This window comes from Schistocerca gregaria, chromosome 9 (assembly GCF_023897955.1).
Source record: "Schistocerca gregaria isolate iqSchGreg1 chromosome 9, iqSchGreg1.2, whole genome shotgun sequence".
Classification (NCBI taxonomy): Eukaryota; Metazoa; Arthropoda; class Insecta; order Orthoptera; family Acrididae; genus Schistocerca; species Schistocerca gregaria.
In genome coordinates, this window is record NC_064928.1 from 132,646,943 (window position 1) to 132,668,207 (window position 21,265).

Genomic DNA, 21,265 nt, shown 5'->3' on the forward strand with positions numbered 1-21,265 from the left:
AAGCGGCTTGCAGTGAAATTGCGTGCTTATGGAATATCGTATAAGCTTTGTGACTGGATTTGTGATTTTCTGTCAGGAAGGTCACAGTTCGTAGTAATTGACGGAAGTCATCGAGTAAAACAGAAGTGATTTCTGGCGTTCCCCAAGGTAGTGTTATAGGCCCTTTGCTGCTCCTTATCTATATAGACGATTTGGGAGACAATCTCAGCAGTCGTCTTAGGTTGTATGCAGATGACACTGTCGTTTACCGACTAATAAAGTCATCAGAAAATAAAAACAAATTGCATAACGATTTGGAAAGGATATCTGGTTGGTGCGAAAATTGGCAGTTGACCCAAAATAATGAAAAACATGAATTCATCCACACGCGTGCTAAAAGGAATTCGTTAAACTTCGGTAACACGATAAATCAGTCAAATGTAAAGGCCGCAAATTCAACTAAATTCCTACCTATTACAATTACGAATAACTTAAATTGGAAATGTTTGGGGAAGGCTAACCAAAGACTGCGTTTTATTGGCAGGACACTTACGAAATATCTACTAAGGAGACTGCCTACACTACACTTGTCCGCCCTCCTTTAAAATACTGCTGCGCGGTGTGGGATCCTTACCAGATAGAACTGACAGAGTACATCGAAAAAGGTGAAAGAAGGGCAGCACGTTTTGTATTATCGCGAAATAGGCGAGAGAGTGTCACTGAAATGATACATGGTTTGGGATGGACATCATTAAAACAAAGGCGTTTTTCATTGCGGAGGAATCTTCTCACGAAATACCAATCACCAAATTTCTCCTCGGAATACGGAAATATTTTGTTGACGCCGACGCACATGGGGAGAAACGATGCCTCTGATAAAATAAGGGAAATCAGAGCTCGTACGGAACGATATAGGTGTTCTTTCCTCCCGGGCGCTATACGAAACTGGAGTAATAGAGAACTGTGAAGGTGGTTCGACGAACCCTTTGCCAAGCACTTAAATATGATTTTGCAGAGTATCCTTGTAGATGTAGATGTAGAGAAGGGGGAGGGGTAGGGGTAGGGATGGACCAGTGAGAGAGAGAGAGCAGCACGTGGCAGGAGTTTCAGATTGAAATTGACAATCTATCGTAACTTTACATAAACGGAGTCTCATGGAATTTTTTTTTGCCGATTGTGTGACAGATGCTCACTTCTTGCTTTGAGCCTGTAGGTCGCGAGTTTGGACACTGCTTGAAAAAGCCTTTCGTGAGAGACACCTCTGTTCTGGAACAAAATATCGAAAACGATTTTAATACAAAAAAATACAGCGTTATCTTACCTTTTTACGCCAAATAAAGTTTATATGGTTATTAAACTTAATAATATTACTAACATCGCAATTGTGAATAAAAGCAGATATTGCCTTTGAGGCATATAACTTTTTAAAGGAGGGTTGCAAAGACGGAGGGTTTGGGTTGGGTTGGTTTGGGTTGGGGGAAGGAACTTCTAAGTATTTATGTACACCCTGACTTCGTCTTGCTTAAATTACATGAAGTAGTTAAGTAACTATTCGCTTTTATGTAGTTTTGGCGTAAACACAGCTGTACGAAACGTGGCTAGTTATGTATTTTTTAAAGTAATTCGGTTCACAGCCACAGATCTCAATCACAATCGTTAGTTTTTTTGACAAGTGTACTGAATTTTAGTTTATCGAGCTAGACGCATAATATACCTATTCACCATCAAGGCTAGAAAGCATAATGTGGCATAGCTTTCTGATAGTAGGCGCGAGTGTGATGGGGAATGTAGTGGATGTGGATGCCGTGCGAGGCGGTAGACCATGGTCATTGCTACAGTCGCGCCTTGAGCAGTCGCCACCACAGTGTGGGGTCTGTCTTGAGCAAGGTGAAGACACTTTGCAAATGTTGGACAAGGGCCTGGCATTTTCCTTAGTGTTTTCCCGGAAACAATATCTGAAAGTAAAAAGATATTTACGTTTTACAGTTCCTGGAGCAATAAAAAACCTATGCTGTGTGTAAATATGACCATAAATGTTTATCAGCTAAATTATTCCAGCGGAATAAAAATCAGATATATTTGAGGGGAAAAATTAGGAAAAACTGTCAAATGTTTTTGAAACGATATGTCTAAAAGTAAGAATTGATATACATGGAATGGCGCTCAAAGTCACGTACGGCAATTAGAACATTAAAGCAAAAACGTGGCCCACATTACTTTACAAAATCAAGTATTTAAAATCGTAACCAATGAACCGTAACAGATGTAACGCTCATACGTTAGTTACGTAGGAAGAACACTAAGTAGAATCCGCACTTCGGTTGGAACTGGTGTCTGATTTACAGTTCGGATTTACGTTTTATCTGGAACAGGGAGTGAAACAAAGAATAATAGTTTCACGACCAGGGGTTTGAAAGATCGCAGTTAATAAAAATGTTATATTATCAGTATATAATTAATGTCTATCGTTAAAACAAACATTAAATGTTTGCGTACCACACCTAATTGTTAGTGCAGTAGAGTCGTGTTAAGGGATAAATTATGTTCCGGACTGTCAGAAGCGCGCCTTACGATTCACTTGCGACACAGTGGGCAGACATGGCCAGGAGGTGTTTATTTTCCACAAAATGCGTTAACGCTACATGGAATACAGATGTGAGTTAACACCAACGGAACACACATGGGTAGAATCTACGTAAACCTCTGCATTGCTTATTCACCCTGTGCGGCAGCTGTAGTGTTCTGCCGGGAAAGGCAACTTCCCCCACCACTAACATTGCTCGATTTTCACTTTAAAGATTCTCAGACAGGGTAACAGTTACTGAACTTTATGAAATTAAATCGTCATAACTTGTGAGCTGTATGCTTCAGGACGTTCAAACTGCACGGCTGACCGCGGAGCATGGTGGGAATTAGTATGCGTAATATGCTTTGATTTACTACTAAGCCTACTTTCTCCTTCGGATGGCGCATTTGGGGGACTGAGAATCCGCGTTTCGCGATCGAGAAGTCTCTTCGCCCTCAACGCTTGACTGTGTGGTGTGCAATGTCTAGTCACAGAATAACCTGTGCGTTATTACTCGATGGCACGGTGACTATTGAACGGTACCTCAAGGTTTTGGAAGAGGATTACTCCCCCTTATCCAAAGTGACCCTGATTTCGACGCGATGTGGTTCATACAAGGCGGAGCCCTACCCCATCGAAGCGGGAATGTGTTTGATGTTCTGGAGGAGCACTTTGGGCACCGCATTCTGGTTCTGGGATACCCAGGGGCCACAGGAATGGGCCTCGATTGGCCGTAATATTCTCCGGATTTGAACACGTGCGACTTCTGTTTGTGGGGCCATATTAAAGACGTCTACAACAATAACTCCAAAGCCATTGCTGAGCTGAAAACAGCCATTCAGGAGGTTATCGACAGCATCGATGTTCAGACACTTCAGTGGGTCATGCAAAATTTCGCTATTTTTCTGCGCCAAATCATTGCCAATGATGTCAGAACCTAATTCATAATATCTTTAGTGACGTTTGCATGTTGAATACATTACTGGCCGTTAAAATAGCTACACCAAGAAGAAATGCAGATGATAAACGGGTATTCATTGGACAAATATATTATACTAGAACTGACATGTGATTACATTTTCACGCTATTTGGGTGCATAGATCCTGAGAAATAAGTACCCAGAACAACCACCTCTGGCCGTAATAACGGCCTCGATACGCCTGGGCATTGAGTCAAACAGCTTTGATGTAGTGTACAGGTACAGCTGCCCATGCAGCTTCAACACGATACCACAGTTCATCAAGAGCAGTGACTAGCGTATTGTGACGAACCATTTGCTCGGCGTACAGGACCTGCTACGTGCGGTCGTACATTATCCTGCTGAAATGTAGGGTTTCGCAGGGATCGAATGAAGGGTAGAGCCACGGGTCGTAACAAATCTGAAATGGAACGTCCACAGTTCAAAGTGCCGTCAATGCGAACAAGAGGTCATAGAGACGTGTAACCAATGGCACCACATACCATCACGCCGGGTGATACGCCATTATGGCGATGACGAATGTACGGTTCCAGTGTGCGTCGCCAAACACGGATGCGACCATCATGATGCTTTAAACAGAAACTGGATTCATTCGAAAAAATGACATTTTACCATTCGTGCACCCAGGTTCGTCGTTGAGTATACTATCGCAGGCGCTCCTGTCTGTGATGCAGCGTCAAGGGTAGCCGCAGCCATGGTCTCCGATCTGATAGTCCATGCTGCTGCAAACGTCGTTGAATTGTTCGTGCAGATGGTTGTTGTCTTGCAAACGTCCCCATCTGTTGACTTAGGGATCGAGACGTGGCTGCACTATGCGTTACAGCCATGCGGATAAGATGCCTGTCATCTCGACTGCTAGTGATACGAGGCCGTTGGGATCCAACACTGCGTTCCGTATTACCCTCCTGAGCCTCCGATTCATTTGTCCGCAGCTCGTGGTCGTGCGGCAACGTTCTCGCTTGCCGCGCCCGGGTTCGATTCCGGGCGGGGTCAGGGATTTTCTCTGCCTCGTGAGGACTGGGTGTTGTGTGATTTCCTTAGGTTAGTTAGGTTTAAGTAGTTCTAAGTTATAGGGGACTGACGACCATAGATGTTAAGTCCCATAGTGCTCAGAGCCATTTGAACCCACCGATTCCATAATTTGCTAACAGTCATCGGATCTCGACCAAAGCGAGGAGCAATGTTGCGATACGATAAACCGCTATCGCGATAGGCTACAATCCGTCCTTTATCAAAGTGGGAAACGTGATGGTACGCATTCCTCCGCTTTACACGAGGCATCACGACGACGTTTCACCAGGCAACGCCGGTCAAGTGCTGTTTGTGTATGAGAAATCGGTCGGACACTTTCCTCATGTCAGCAAGTTGTAGGTGTCGCCACACAGCTCCAACCTTGTGTGAATGCTCTGAAAAGCTAATCATTTGCATATCACAGCATCTTCTTCCTGTTGGTTAAATTTCGCGTTTGTAGCACGTCATCTTCGTGGTGCAATTTTAATGCCCAGTAGTGTATGTGTACGCCGCAGTTTGTAACTAATTTAGGTTTTTTCATAAAGTTCAATAATTGTCACCCTGTAACTCACCAGCATTTTCTGTTTAATTCTCTTACTTGAGTAGACGAAATAATTTCTCTGTACTCATGTTCATCTAGTGGAGTTATTTTCAGTTTATTGAATACTTACTTGCCGATAAGTAAGCTATTGTGTAAAATATTTCCTAGATGACTGTGTGATGATCTCAGTATCATGTAGTGTTAGTGAAAAGTGATGATTTGGTAAATGTGGCACCTTGCTGCTGTCTATTGTTGATAACATATTGTACAGTCGTGTAATTGTGTTGTAGTCACTTGGTAGTGAATTAATGAATGATCAGAAAGTTACTACACTTCTCTTAGCATTACTTGTGTTACCGGTAGGCTGCACAAACTGTTTTCCATTCAGGAGCTCTTGGCATTTGTATGTTTGCCGCACTGAATGGGGCCACATTCCACACATCCACTGCTTATCTCCCAAGGCAAATGTGTGACACCAAGGACATAAGCTGTAGTAATGAGTCTTTTACTGGTAACCATGTAATTCCATATTAGTTCCCTGTTCTCTGTCCATATTATTACGCACCGCCGGACTTCAGTTTTAAATCTAAAATTATGTCTCACTGGAATATTATGCAAATGAAGTTTTTATCACGCCGTCTGACATACAGTCCTATATTTAGTTCCGGAAAGATTGCAACTACTAAATTGAATAAAATCCCAGTCCGTTATCGGCAAGTGGGTGATTTGCTGGACTGCAAAACTTACTCGGTTCGGTTTTAAACGGTGAAGTTTCCATAAAGGCTAGGGGCCGCCGCTTTTAAGACTGTATGAGCCAGCAGGGCTGTTAACTAATTCACGGAACAATGGCTGCCCTTACGTCAGCGGAGAACGGCATTGTACCAGGCCCTGGAAGACGCCGTGGGTTAACAAAAGACGGCAGCAGCCGCGTCACAGCCCGTGACCTGCTCACAGTCCACACCATTCGCCCATAGGGTACCAGACGGTACGCCATTGAATGCGCTGTACGTGTTGCGACGCTAAATAGCTTATGCAGTGGAAAAAGACTCTGTCTTTGGCGTGACGCACGCCAGAGGGAACTGCCAAAAACAAGACCAATGTGAAAGACTCCGTCGTTTCTGCTCAAAGGAGATAGGCTGCAAAAAGAATTTTTGTTCAATAACGTAAAAATCTTAATAGCTAAGATTAGCCGATGATTATATCTTATAAAAAAGAAATATAGTGTCTCATCTTGAAAAAAATTTGTGATTTAAAAGTAGCTGCATAATTACTGGAGGCTGATTTATTGAGTAGGTACATTTTGGTATGTAGATAGTTGAAACATTCAAAAAAACGCGCCGTAATTCCTTCATTTCGTTTTGTACATAATATTAATTCTTGAAAACTACTGATGCTTTTCTGATTACGTTTACTGTATTGCTACAGCAAGCAGAGAAATAAAAAAAGAAAGCATTCAATCTTTGACGGTGATCCCATGTACAAGATGTCCTGAACTTGACGCGACGAATATTCTACGGATGGCAAGAAATAGTAGGGTATGAATTTTTAGTATCAGGAACCATTGGGCGAAATATGGCGATTTGTATTAATCGCAAACTTTTAGGCGGCCCCTTTTGTGTTCAGTGAAAATCGGCTGCTGCGGAACGCCTATGCGTGTTGCCAATTACACGTATCTGACAATATTACGAGTCGTAACAATAAGCAGGCATTGCGAAAATAGTGTTGATTCTACATCTACATCCATACTCCGCAAGCCACCTGACGGTGTGTGGCGGAGGGTACCTTGAGTACACCTATCGGTTCTCCCTTCTATTCCAGTCATGGAAAGGAGGATTGTTTGTATGCCTCTGTGCGGGCTCCAATCTCATTTTATCCTCATGGTCTCTTCGCGAGATATACGTAGGAGGGAGCAATATACTGTTTGACTCTTCGGTGAAGGTATGTTCTCGAAACTTCAACAAAAGCCAGTACCGAGCTACTGAATGTCTCTCCTGTAGAGTCTATCTATCATATCCGTAACGCTTTCGCGATTACTAAAAGATCCTGTAACGAAGCGCGCTGCTCTCCGTTGGATCTTCTCTATCTCTTCTATCAACCCTATCTGGTTTGGATCCCACGATGCTGAGCAGTATTGAGGCAGTGGACGAACAAGCGTAATGTAACCCACTTCCTTTGTTTTCGGATTGCGTTTTCTTAGGGCTCTTCCAATGAATCTGTCTGGCATCTGCTTTACCGACGATCAACTTCATATGATCATTCCATTTTAAATCCCTCCTAATGCGTACTCCCAGATAATTTATGGAATTAACTGCTTCCAGTTGCTGACCTGCTATATTGTAGCTAAATAAGGGATCTTTCTTTCTATGTATACGCAGCACATTACACTTGTTTACATTGAGATTCAATTGCCATTTGCTGCAGATCCTCCAGCATTTCAGTACAATTTTCCATTGTTACAACCTCTCGATATACCACAGCATCATCCACAAAAGCCTCAATGAACTTCGGATGTCATCCACAAGGTCATTTATGTATATTGTGAATAGCAACGGTCTAAGACACTCCCCTGCGGCACACCTGAAATCATTCTTACTTCGGAAGACTTCTCTCCATTGAGAATGACATGCTGCGTTCTGTTATCTAGGAACTCTTCAATCCAATCACACAATTGGTCTGTGCAGTGTTGCGCGTACTGGTTGTTACTCCTGGGACGCACTAACCCGTTAAACGTTCGATTGTTTTTTAAGCTATGACAGGAGACGGCGGCGTTTTTGGCAAAACAGCCAGTGTGCAATCACAGGTCACAAGCTAGCGCTCCAAGCCCCACCCCCCCAACCCCCAAAAAAGTCCTACGAAATAATGCGCGATTAGTTATTAATACGACGACGATATCGTGAAATGTCTTGCTAATCTACTCCACCGTCATCTGATGTAGTTGTAAGAGTCATATATCACAAGCAGGATTGCTTGCAAATAGTATGTACATTGATCACAGTGTTTAAGTTCCAGAGGATTAAACCGTAGTTGCTTCGAAGTCACTGTTGAGCGGAAGAAAATAGCATTTTTTTTTTTCACCATAAAAATGTGACCGTTGTCGTTCTCATCGTAGTGGAAGCAATTAGATTGAGGGCACACATTCGTAGGCTGCTCATGTTCCGTAACAACCAAGTGCTTTGAAGGGGGCATGGGGAGGTAACAGCACAGTCGTCTGACGAGCGTTTTCACTGTTCAGTTTTTGAGTTATCGACGAAATGTAGCTGTACTCTCTACAAGAACAAGAAATTAGTGTAGGCTGCAGCAGCATGTAACGCTTGAGAAGCAATTTGAATGCACAGAGAAAATCTTGCAACAAACATCGTAGAAAATGGAAGGAAACTTGGAAGAATACGAGGGGTTATTCCGAAAGTAACGTGTTCCAAAACCGCTCCCCCGCCTCCTTATGGAAACCAAAACGGGAAACAGCTACACAACGCAAGATTTTAGCCACATACTGACGTTTTTCCACATAGTCACCACAGTGGGCTTCTGCAGAAATTTATGGGGGTCAGGGGGAGAGAGAAGTCAGGCAAGACTCTTTAACATTAGTGTTTTTGTTAAAAATTTGTTGATCTGTTTCGAAACGTCTTATGCCAGAAGAAGAAATAGTAAGTGCCCGAAAAAACTTATTATACTCCAGATGTTGAGGCGTGGGGGCCTCTCTTGTCCCCCCCCCCCCCCCCCCCCCCCCCTGCACCCCCCGTTCACTTGCCCCAGAATGCCCGTGTCAGACCACTACAATTACGGCAGTTTGTTATACACGTTTGCCGTCAGTGAGAGCGTGCTTAGATGCCAGTGGTATTACCTCAAGATATAACAACATTTGTATCATTTTCTTCACTCATGTAAAGAATCAGTGCAGATTATTTTTTGTCACAATGCATTAGTTTATAGTATAATTACAAAGCTATGATTTTACACTACTGATGTGATATAACACCTATTGGTAGAATTTTTAATGTAGTTTGTAATAATATTCCCATTTTACCTTTACAGGGTTTAACCCGACTTGAGCCGTCGCCATGACGACGGACATCTCAATAGTTCGGTGGGATCCGAGCCTGCAACAGGAAATAGTTGAAGACTATGAATACGACGGCGGGAACTCATCTTCGAGGCTGTTTGAAAGATCACGCATAAAAGCCCTTGCAGGTTAGTGTAGTTCGCAACTGAAATGTTGCTTTAGCAAAATGCACTGTTAGAACAAAGTGACCAGCGATCAGTATATGTTAGAACAAGTTAGGTGGCCAACAACTAGCATTAAACCAGTGATGAGAGATGACAGAAATAATCTTATACATTCACTATTCACTCCTGAGAGAGAGAGAGAGAGAGAGAGAGAGAGAGAGAGAGAGAGAGAGAGAGAGAGAGAGAGAGAGAGAGAGAGAGAGAAACCCTATGATAGTACATTGTTGGAGTTTGGTTGCATATAATGAATAAAGCAGTTTCTACATTTCAGTTTACTAATAAAACTCATACTTGTTACGATGGCCAACAAACCTGAGGTGTGTTAGTGGTAAGACACTGGACATTATTTGAATGATGCCAGTTTAAAATCCATGTGTAGCCATTTAGATCTAGATTTTCTGTCATTTCCCTAAATTGTATACAGCAAATGTCAAAAATTTTTGTTTAAAAGTCGTGACCCATTTCCTTCCCATCCCAAGCTTTTGCTCCATAGTCGATGGGACATTAAATGCGTGGTAGGCAAAATGCACTCGCTTGCAGTTCAGGAACAAGTTTTCTGTGTTCCCGAATTTTGGTAGCTGATGCCTTATGTTTCAGACCACTTTGGGATGATGTATCTCCTTGTTGTCAGTTGTATCTCCAGATGTGATGCAAATGACTTTAATAAAATATATTTGAGCTGCTATTTCGGAAACTTGAGGCAAATGTAAGGCTTATTATCAAAACACAAAGTTAGTTATTTGGTGAATATATTTTTTTTACCCCCTAAAGAATTATTGATTTGGGAGAGAGCGCACAGTAACACATACCTTATAGCTTCTTGTATGTGATATTGTGTAACGGTATATGTTACTGTTGGTGGTACTAGGGTATTTCGTTTTACATACGGAGTTTGTTTGTTGGTTAGATGTAATCTGTAACATTTAAAACTGTGTTTACCTCTAAACAGCAGTGATTTTCCTTTTCAACACCTTTGTTCCATTGTCTGTGGCCTTGTTCTTATTTCTTATGGTGGAAAATAGCGACACACATTGTTTACAGAAGAAGAGAAAAAAGTTACAAAAGCTAATTTTGGGAATCGTCGGTGTCAGTTCCGGAGTAATGTGCAGACACATGAGCAATACTCATTCTACAATTTACCGTAGAAGGTGGACTAAAGGAAGGGAAATGCAAATTAATAGCAGTCATAGATTTAGAGAAACCCTCCCATGATGTTGACTGTAATACACTATTTGAAATTCTGAATATAAGCAAAAAAGGAAGTTCTGCATTCCAAGCGAGATGGGGCAATATAGTCAGTCAGTCATGTCACCCTCTGGCAGTGGCGTCATTAGGGTGGGGTTTGGAGGAGTGTAGGGCAGACGCACAGGTCCTGACCTTAGAGCTGCTATTTCTGTCTCAGCTAGTGCCTCAGTTGGCATTACAAGGATGGGTACCCCCTGTTTCAGCCCTCTGACTTAGGGGAAAATCTCTGGCAGTACCAGGAACTGAACCTGGTTCCTCCACATAGTAGCCACACGTGCTGCCCAATGACCTACGGGGGAGACATATTCTGAAAGTAGCTGAATAAAATACAGTATGGTTCAACATCAAAAAATAATACTGTGCAATTTTAAGAGAAATCAGGACTTCTGCTGCCTACAGGTATTGACTATTGAAAATTCGTTCCAGGTTGGGACATGAAACCAGGTGCTCTGCCTCTCTAGAGTGGTAGCATTAGCCACCTCGGTTAAGTGGTGTCTGATTGTAAAACGTGAGTTTTTAGGGTCAGATATGTCTAAAGTGTTGTGGGCTCAGCATTTCGTCCCCATCTGTGGAGGACATTTTCAAAGGGGATTGTAGCTTTTTTGAATGTCAGAGCTACACCCTGGCTCACTACTGACTGCAGTGAAATTCCGTTTCTATGTGCTTCCGCGCAGTGCTGTGACGTCACGTCACATGTTTTGAATACCAGAGTGCTACTGGTCATTGTTGAAAACAAATGTATCATCCATGTACCAGAGAAAAGTGGTTTGTTCAGGATGGAATTTTTTAAACCAATATTTGATTTGAAAACGTGGAAAAAAAAGTTAAGAGAAGCTTCAAAGTTGAACAATCTCGGGAAATCGAAGCAACTCAGTGTTAGTTTCACATGTTTAATCGTGGAAATTCAAGCACTATAGCTTCCTGAACTGGGTTAGTTCAATCATTGAATAAAGAAACTGCATATATTCATGATTTGATTTGGTGAGAAAATTAAGTTTCACAGGTTATTTGTGAATGGCTATCAAAGTGAATTATTCCGTATGTGTTTAACATAACATTGCTCCCAGGGCACAGGCGTACACTGTTTGCAGCAGTGAATGCAAGTGAATACCAAAATAACCTGGGAACAGGACTCACCATTCCTAAGACTGATTTCTTTTTTAATAGTTGTATCGGAAATAATGTCTCATAATATGATGGAAAATTCACTGTTTTGAAGCTTTTAGAGTTTACCTTATTTCCCATGTCCTAATGATACAACATGTTCTGAACTGATTTGAGCTTACTTCCTTTGGCCCCTATGGGAGCATAGGGCATCCAGGAGAACTAGACATCCGTCTCTGTCTTTGGCCATTTGCCTCAATTCTGCACAGATCTTGACAACTCTGTTTGCTTCCCCGTCCACTGTCCTTTTCCATGGGCCCCTAGGTCTTCCTTGTTTCCTGGGGATTCCATTCCAATGCTTTTTTCCTCAGTGACTCCATCTGGTTTTACAGCAGCACTCCACCATTCTGTGTTTGGAATTCCCCAGATTCTGGCCACCTTATTTCACGTAGTCCCATTATATCTAGTCAGTAGTTCTCCTTCTCTTTTTTAAGTCTTAGCCTTCCTGCCTCTCTCAACGTCCTTACATTACAAAAACCAATAAGAGTTTTCCATTTCAGGCCAAAGGTCATATCTTTAAGACCCATCTGGCTGTTTCTCTTTTTGGTGGTGCGGGTTATCAGCCCACAGCCCTCGAGTGTGCTGGTGGGGCTGCCAACTTGTGGCCTGGACACCTGCCAAGTTTTATTTCAGGGCCTTACCCCTTAGATAGTTTGTCTTCACCACGACTACAGAACGCTATCCATTGCTTCACAGTAAGGCCTATGTGCATCAACGTGGTCCGGATTTCCGAGGATCTTCTGCTGTCCACATTAGGGGACTGTATCTGCTGCCACACAATCACATGGAGGAAAAGGACAGGAAGGGACTGTATAGGATGGGATTGAATAGAATATAGAATAGAATAGAATAGAATAGAATAGAATAGAATAGACAGGACGTTGTGAGAGAGACTTTGTGTGGATCCTCTATGGAGACTTGTCCGGCTTGGGAGGCCCTGCTGGTAGTTAAATTACCGCCGGTATAGCCTCCACTTCGTTGGATCACACAAACACCTTCGCCCACATGGACAGTGTTTCGTTTGGGCGATGTTTACCGAGAGGTCATTTTGTCTTAAGACACACAGGAATTGCAGACATTGGGTGCAAGCGGGTGTTGATTGAAATCTGTGGGGAAAGTTGAAAATTTGTCTGGGATCAGAATTCAAAGCTGGTCTCCTGCTTACAATGCAGATGCTCTGAACACCAAGCCATCTGGGCACAGTGGTTATTTCAACTGCATACCTCCTGTCACATCCAAAATCTCAACTTGTCCACACACTGCTAATGTAGTGCTCCTCGTCCTTTATCGCTTGTGTGTTGTAATTGCTGGTGGTGTACAGAGTAGGAGTAGTGTAATAACATATCAAAACAATGTGTTGAATTGGTTCATAAGTTCATAGTGTTTTCTGTTAGTTTAATAAACACAATAAATACATATAACAGAGACTTGAGTCATCGGTAATACTTTCTCGTTCACTGTTTACAGCAGTCTGTCACCACTGGGGTAACTTTTCATTCCACGACTGTAGAAATCATGTGAGGTGAAGAACTAGTCATTTCGGAGTGCAATTTTCATCCAGAAAGAAAATTCTTGAAGGTTGGTTGATAGAAAGCAGAAAAGATGATAATCTGAGGGCGCAGTATCAGGTGAATAAGATGGGTATGGAATGAATTCCCTACCCAACTCGTGTACAGTATTTTTTGTCACTCTCAGAATGCAGTTGGGTGTTAGCATGGAGAAGAATCGATATCGACAAGAAAGCAGAGGTGCACATACAGCTGCACAGATTTTTGTGGTTTCGGCTTAGAGCTTGTGGTATCCGTACCTCTGGTATTTGAACATTCCACATTGCATGCAAATGTCACGTGACGATGGAATGGTCACAGGTCATTACATTTGCCAGTTCTCGAGTATACTGACACGGATCATTGTGGATTAATGCATTTAAGCTATCTTCATCAAAGGTGTTCCTGAATGTGCGGAGTGCACAAGAAGGCCATTTTCTTGCCGTGTTCTGTCCAGTGGCATTACCTCCATACACGACACAAGTGTTCCTGGCTGCCTCCTCTGCTGTCACCCATCTACTGTATTCAAACCGAAGAATGTCAGTTTTCCCCACTCGGCACTCTTTTTTTTTCTAGCAGCCATAGTTCCACTCACTTTCTCCAAATGACTGGTTACTTCAGACTTTCTTGGAATGCATAATGGCAGTTTCGATGCAATGTGCCTGCTATGAACACAGGCTACTCCACTTGATCAGTCTCAGCTTTCTATACATCCAACCCTATTGTCTATTGTCCATTGTACTCTTATCTAAGTTGTGATGGTATCTCCCTAGAGAGTAGAAACAGATAGAGGTGGTGCACAATGTCCTAATGCTCAAAACTGTAGGTTTGCTAATGGGACTTGGATGTCACGTCAGCCACGAAAGTATTAAAGTTGTATATGATTGTATGTATGTATGTTACTTAATAAAATTGATCCTAGAAGTGCAATGCACACTTGATAAGTTAAAAAGGTAACAAATTACATTACAATTAAAATTTAAGTGTAATTAACTGAAAATGGTTTGCACAGTAGGTAAATTATGGTGTCTGTGACAAATAGCTATAAATCGAATTGCCAAGGTTTTAAAGATATAGGACAACATTATTACTAAAAAAAGTCAGTATTTGTGTACACACCACCATAACAGATAGTATGTTCTGACACAGTACTACATGCTGTATCTGCTGTTTCCTGAGTTATTGCCTGCAGGGATCTTTTATTCAGATCCTGTGATTGTTTTCTGTTGGTGGCTTCATGACACTGATAGCAAAGCTGTGAACTGATCATACAATGGAGAGCATTCATTGATGTGAGTTATTTCTGTTGTACTTAAAATGTTTTAGCAGTTGAGGATATGAAGTCAGTCTGGTATTCCGTGTTTACCAATACGAATTTTCATAAAAACAAAAGTTAGTCTATTAAAAGCACAGACATTCCAGCATTCCAGTTTAAAAACTCTTCTAGTGCTGTCCTGTTTGGGATCTGGGTCATCATATGACCATGTCATCATAGTTGCTGGACACATTTCCAATCGTAACTTTTTCCAGATATTCTTGTTCCTAATTTTATCCATTTTTGGCTAACTGTTGGATTTGGGCATTGTGTTTGCATTTAGCAATGATTTACGATATGGCCTTTTTAAGATAGTATGAAGGTAAAACAATGCTGTTCTGAAGGTATATTAAGTGTAGCAAGCCTGTGGTAGATAAAATTCTTCTTTCAGGACAAGAAGGAGAACCCGACACTCCTGTGGGCATAAGATACATTTATATTGTACCCCATCAAAAGTTCAGTTGCGTGTAACTGGGATGAAAACAGGATAATTTCCAGTACTTTATTGTACACTATGTGATCAAAAGTATCAGGACACGCCCAAAACCATACTTTTTCGTATCAGGTGCATTGTGCTGCCACCTACTACCAGGTTCTCCACATAAACACCTCAGTAGTCATTAGACATTGTGAGAGAGCAGAATGGGGCACTCCGCGGAACTCACGGACATTGAACGTGGTCGGTGATAGGGTGTTACTTGTGTCATATGTCTGTACGCAAGATTTCCACACTCCTATACAACCATAGGTCTACTGTTTCTGATGTGAAGGGACACGTAGAGCACAAAAGCATACAGCTTGACCACCTCTGTTGACTGACAGTGACCGCCGACAGTTGAGGAGGGTGATAACGTGTAATAGGCAGAAATCTATCCAGACAATCTCACAGGAATTCCAAACTGCATCAGGATCCGCTGGAAGTACTATGACAGTTTGCGGGAGGTGAGAAAACTTGAATTTCATGGTCGAGTGGCTGCTCATAAGCCACACATCATGCCGGTAAATGCCAAACGACGCCTTGCTTGGTGTAAGGTGCGTAAACATTAGACGATTGAACAGTGGAAAAACATTGTGTGGACTGACGAATCACAGTACACAATGTGGCGATTGTGACACTATCACAGCACAGGCCTACATTGATGTTATAAGCACCTCTTGCTTCTCACTGTTTAAGAGCAATTCGGGGATGGTGATTCAATATTTCAACACTATCGAGCACCTGTTCATAATGCACGGCCTGTGGCGGTGTGGTTACATGATTATAACATTCCTGTAATGGACTGGCCTCCACAGAGTCCTGATGTGAATCCTATAGAACACCTTTGGGATGTTTTGGAATGCCGACTTCGTGCCAGATCTCACCGACCGTCATAGAAACCTCTCCATGAAGAAAGGGCTGCTATTCCCCAAGAAACCTTCCAGCACTTGATTGAATGTATGCCTGAGAGTGAGAGCTGTCATCAAGGCTAAAGGTGGGCCAGCACCATATTGCATTCCAGAATTACTGATGGAGGGTGCCACAAACATTTCATTTTTAGCCAGGCATCCGGATGCTTTCGATCACATAGTGTAAGCACTAATTGTTTTTCCTCCACCAGTATTAATTTATGGGAGAGGGAGAGGCAGAGAAGTAATAAATGAGGGGAAAAAATGTGATAGTTTCTTTTTAAACATGTAAAATGTATCGAGTAAATACTACAGGTTTAAGTTAATAAAACTGAAAATAAGCTTTATGTTGGTAACTGCAGTGGAACTTGGTGAGGTGCTTTAGGACTGCTATTGTAATTCTGTGTGTTGAATTTGATGTACATAGAAATAATGTTGTTGTTAAGTGTCACTCCTCATCTTATCTTTGATAAGGAGGTGACTGTTACGTGATCTGTGGTGTATAGTTCAAACAAAATTTTTTCCTCTATATAGACTGACCAGTTTGATTGACAATTGAACTGTGTGTTGGGAAGACATCAAACTATTATAGAAAACTTCTGAACTTGCAACTTGCTGCAGTAATGTGTGGTATTCATATATTAGTTTATTACTGCCTGTAATTCTGAGTAAATGATACATTGGATTCAGTAATAATAATAATTTAATAATAATAATAGTTTAATAATAATAATAATTTAACAATAATAATAATAATTTAACAATAATAATAATAATTTAACAATAATAATAATTTAATAATAATAATATTTTATAGGTGTATTTAGATTAGGCTTACGAATATGAGAAATATTGTCATGAAAACCTGTAAAATTAGACATCATTCAAGAAATTAAAAGCTATGGGTAATTTGATCTACAGTGAATAATACTGTAAGCAAATAAAAAGAGAATTTGTGACACACAATTATGCCCTAAAGTTATTGAATGGAGGAATTTGGACGAAGCTAAAATATACATTTCATTTTATTTTATTCATCATATGCAAATTGCTAGCTACACATCTTTGGAGTACAAATGTATTCAGAAATTTCTTTCTTTCTTTCTTTCGTGAATTAATTTATTACCAGCTGCCTTTAACATAGGCATAAAATTGTTCAAACCATAGATTGAACACCTCAGTGTTACGGTTCATAGTGCTTGCCGTTCTTCCATATAACAACACGTGTCCATATTACACTTCCTTGACTTACGTAGTCATTCAGTCTGTTGCATATTTCAACTGGAATTCGGTAAAGGTATTTTCGGCAGTCTCCCACCATTTGTTGTAGGAGAATCAGATAAAAGCACGTGGTCACTTGTTTAGAGTGCCTGTGTGATTTGACTGACAAACATCAGTGCATTTGTCAGAATACTCAAAGAAACATTTTTATAGCAGTGTGTCTGGGTTTAGATTACGCCTGGTTTTCCTACGGTACTCTGGCGGACATTTTATGGCCCTGAAACTCGGTGATTTATGTGAATAATTCATTTGGACAAAAGCCGACAAACAGTTTATGGTGTTGTAGAAGACTTCTGTGAGAGAAAGTGGCTACGTGATTTATTATCCTTAGAAGATTTCTCGGTGTGAAGGCTGCAGTCTTAAAAAGCTGAAGCTTTTCTTCGCGTATAGTGGTCTGCAACTGGATATGTCTGACACTGATACTTGCTAAACAGTTACCAGAATAATAAAAGAAGCCAGAAAATTGCTTTTTAATATCTTTCAAGTGGATAAGAAATATCCACAGGAATAACTGGCATCTAAAGATTATGGCTAAAGTGATATACTTTAGAATGTAAAAAGTGTGTTGAGAAGTAAAAGATTAAAGTGCCTCGATACGCTTATGCAGTACCACTTTTATTACTGAAACAAAAAGTCCAGTAAAATATGTTTTTAAGTGTAAAGCGATAATGGATAGTGCAGGAACAATGGAGTTCTGCTTTGATACTCTAGAACATTACTACGATAGAGTCTTCCTCCAACTTAGAGGTCTGTAGTGTTTTCTTGCCTTATTGCTTGGTTTGTTTAATATTTATGTCAACTCTACTTTCTTCAAGTTGCAAGTATGTGCCAATTTTCCCCCTATTAAAAAAATGTGAAATTGTCTAACAGTGGCTACCTTTTTACCATTCTTAGTTCGAATAGAGTGAGGTTTAATTACTAGAAAAGAGAGAGGCAACCTGTTTAAAGATGTAATTTACTTGAGCATGATGATGCAAAGGAGACCATTGTATTGGTTTTTCTCGCATCATATATTTATAATTGTTTTTTCAGCATTGTTTCTTTCTATACCAAGGTAATTTTGTTCCACACGGGAGAGATACTTGCAAAATAGAAAAGTTGGAATAAAGCAAATAAATCTCATGATTTATGCATTTTTGAAAGCTTTTGTTTCCATGCAGTTTCATTGTGAACATTGTCAGTCATGAAAATTTGCAGCAATACTTTTACGAGTTCTGCTAGTTGAGAATAGTGTAAAAAGATGATTTAGTGCTGTGTGTTAGTGCACCATCAAACACTGCACGTGACTTTTTTGATACATTTTCTGTGTCTGTCTGATACTTTGCAGTATCTTCTGCACACAGCCACAAACTTCCTCAGGCTTGCTAGAGCCTTTACCCACACAGGAAAGAGGAAGTAAGTTTGCCACATTATCACCCTCTATTATCACTGTACTGGCACAGGCAGCACATTCTCGAGTGAACACACGCTGGAGCAGGTTCATTAAGAAGAGATGTTTGGCAGTTGTTTAAGTTTACAGTTATATATACCAGTGTGAAGTAGAGTTTAGACATCTATGTACAGCATGCTGTGTCCTCGTCTTGAGGGCCAAAAGCTTTCTAACGTGATGTGCTGCAATTTTGTGTTTACAAGTTCATCTGTTCATCTGAGAATGCAGATTCCAGGGCACACGTGTATTTGACTACAGTGATTGTTTAAAGTATTCTTTATTGTTAATAACTGTAACTTTTTGTGTTGAAGAGGCAATAATGAGACCATTGGAGTTGAAGGCTAGCAAAGGCTACTATGTTCTGAGTAGCTCCTGCCCTTGCTCACCCTTCATGTAATGCATTCTGTTTTTAAATTTGTGATCTTTAAATGTGCAGCAGAAGCAAAGATTTTTGTGCCTGTGCTTGTGGAAGTGTGCTAACTGTAGCAGTTTTGATAAAATTGTTCTGTGAATGGCTGAAAAGCTGAATGTGTCTGCTACTTTTGTTGAAGTGCTGTTACATTTTGTAGTAACTTTAGTCTCTCTGACAGCAGTAATTTACAGTTTAATCTGTGGTGCAGCAAAAACCAAAATGTGCTAGATCATTAGTTTAACGGCTCAACTGCAACCCATTTTTTTTGACGAATGGATTCTGGACCAGATTCTCTGGAATTATATTATGACAAAATATATCAGGAACTCAGAGGTTTGTCAATTTTTCTCTTATTCATCCTTTTTTTTGGGGGGGGTGGTGTTTTCAGGATATAGCAAAAATTGTGTGTGCCATTTACCTCTGTGAGAGCCTGTACTGTCAGTTTGCTACTGTACTGCTTACTATCAAAATGATTTTTATATTGTCTTGAATCGGTGTGCTTGACTGAAAGGAATCTGCAGCAGCTTGGGTTTATGCTGTGAACAATGGTTCATCTTAAAGCTTGTGGCTTAAGAGTACACCAAAGAGCTGAATGCAAGAGAGGCAATTAACCACAGTGAATAGGGCTTAAAGTGCCGCTTCGCTTCTGTGCTGTGGTACAGCCCGTTCCCTTAGAAACACAGAACTTGCTGTGTGTAGCAACTTCAGTTAGCTTCTTTGCAGTCAACTTATCTCTCATAATTGTGCATTTTCTAGAGAAAGAAGATGCACTGAGCTGCTGCAATTTTTCTGTTAACTTTATTCACAGACAGGTTTCGGAAATTTAGGTTTCCATTATCAGTGATGTACAACTAAAAGCAAAAGTTAGGTTAGTAAGAAAAAGTAAAAACTATATACGTATAAAATATTTTCATTTTGAAAAATATTTACCTTACCTCGGAAAACAAACAAGAATTTTGTATTACACCTCTCAAAACCCATCACAGTTAAAACATTCAAATTCTTAAAGTGTGTTGACAATAAACGAAAACCAAAATGGGGGTGATCATAAAAATGCTTGTTCCACATAACTGGGAGGTGCCTGAAAGGAGCGTAATCTGTAGCATGTTATTACAGCAAAAGGCTGTGAACATAGGTGCTGATAAGCAAAATTAGATATGTGCATTACACATACCATGACTCAGATCTGTTACATTCCGCATTGATAGCGGAAATACAAATTCAAAAGAACATTCTGTGAATGAAGTTCAAAGAAAAATTGTGCTTGTTGAGTAGTTCTTCTTCCTCTTAAAACAAATTATACAGCTGTTGACCCAGTCCAAGTAGCTACCATCAGTAGATTACCCCTTACACGTATGTTAAATATTTAACGATGGCTTATATTTCATGTACAATTGAGCTCAGTGGAGAAGTATTACAAAATTAAATAAATCCTTTATGCATGAAAAAACCTATTCCATCCAAACATTATAGGACTGTGAATATTTGGTGTTGACTTAAGTGAGCAAGGAGATAAATCATATTTTCAGAACTGCATGCCCCACTTGAAAAAAGATTCATTTGGGAATTAGTATGCGCCATTCTACAAAATTTAACTTTAGGAACTATAAAATAATTTCGACTGGTCTGCAGTTTTTTTTTTTTCTTTTTTTTTTCCTGTAATGGGATTCATTTCATTTCGCTGACTTGGAATTTTACAAGTATGTTGAATGACTGGCTTTTGTTTTATAGTATTCGTTTTACTGAACAGAATACCATTGGTATTTCCTTTTCTGTCTTTTAGCACAAGTTAAATATTGTTACTGCTGGAACACAGTAAGAGTTAATCAGACAATTACAAAGTGAGCCATGTTAATGCAACAGCAATTTCTATATTATTGCAAAATCAAAATAGGTTCTTAAAACACTAACATTTTGTAAGACCTTGTGAATATTTTTATTTCTGGAGGTGTTGTGAATGCTCATTGTATCATATATTTAACTTGATAATGAGGACTTACATTCAGTTTGGTGGACATACTTCCGAGAATTACATGCTCTACCAAATGTCTGCCCAGCCTTATTTTGAGATGTTGTGTACTAATGTATCACATTTGATCATATGTGTGATTGGTCCCCGGATGCATTCGAACAACCTGACAGAAACACATGACAGATGCCATTAAAATTTTTGGTACAGTATTGA

At 40.4% G+C, this 21,265-nt stretch overlaps 1 protein-coding gene across 12 annotated transcripts in view; it reads left to right on the forward strand.

The window, feature by feature from the left end:
* LOC126291677 (spectrin beta chain) overlaps positions 1-21,265 on the forward strand; it is a 462,415-nt gene that overhangs the window by 286,941 nt on the left and 154,209 nt on the right. For 11 of the 12 annotated variants that reach the window (XM_049985267.1, XM_049985262.1, XM_049985266.1 and 8 more), the window contains one exon: positions 9,110-9,265. In XM_049985267.1, the coding sequence (XP_049841224.1) occupies positions 9,136-9,265 (130 nt within the window). In that variant the 5' untranslated portion in view covers positions 9,110-9,135. Of the gene's footprint in view, positions 1-9,109; positions 9,266-18,674; positions 19,414-21,265 lie in introns of those variants that run through there. The other variant, XM_049985264.1, reaches the window with a different exon arrangement.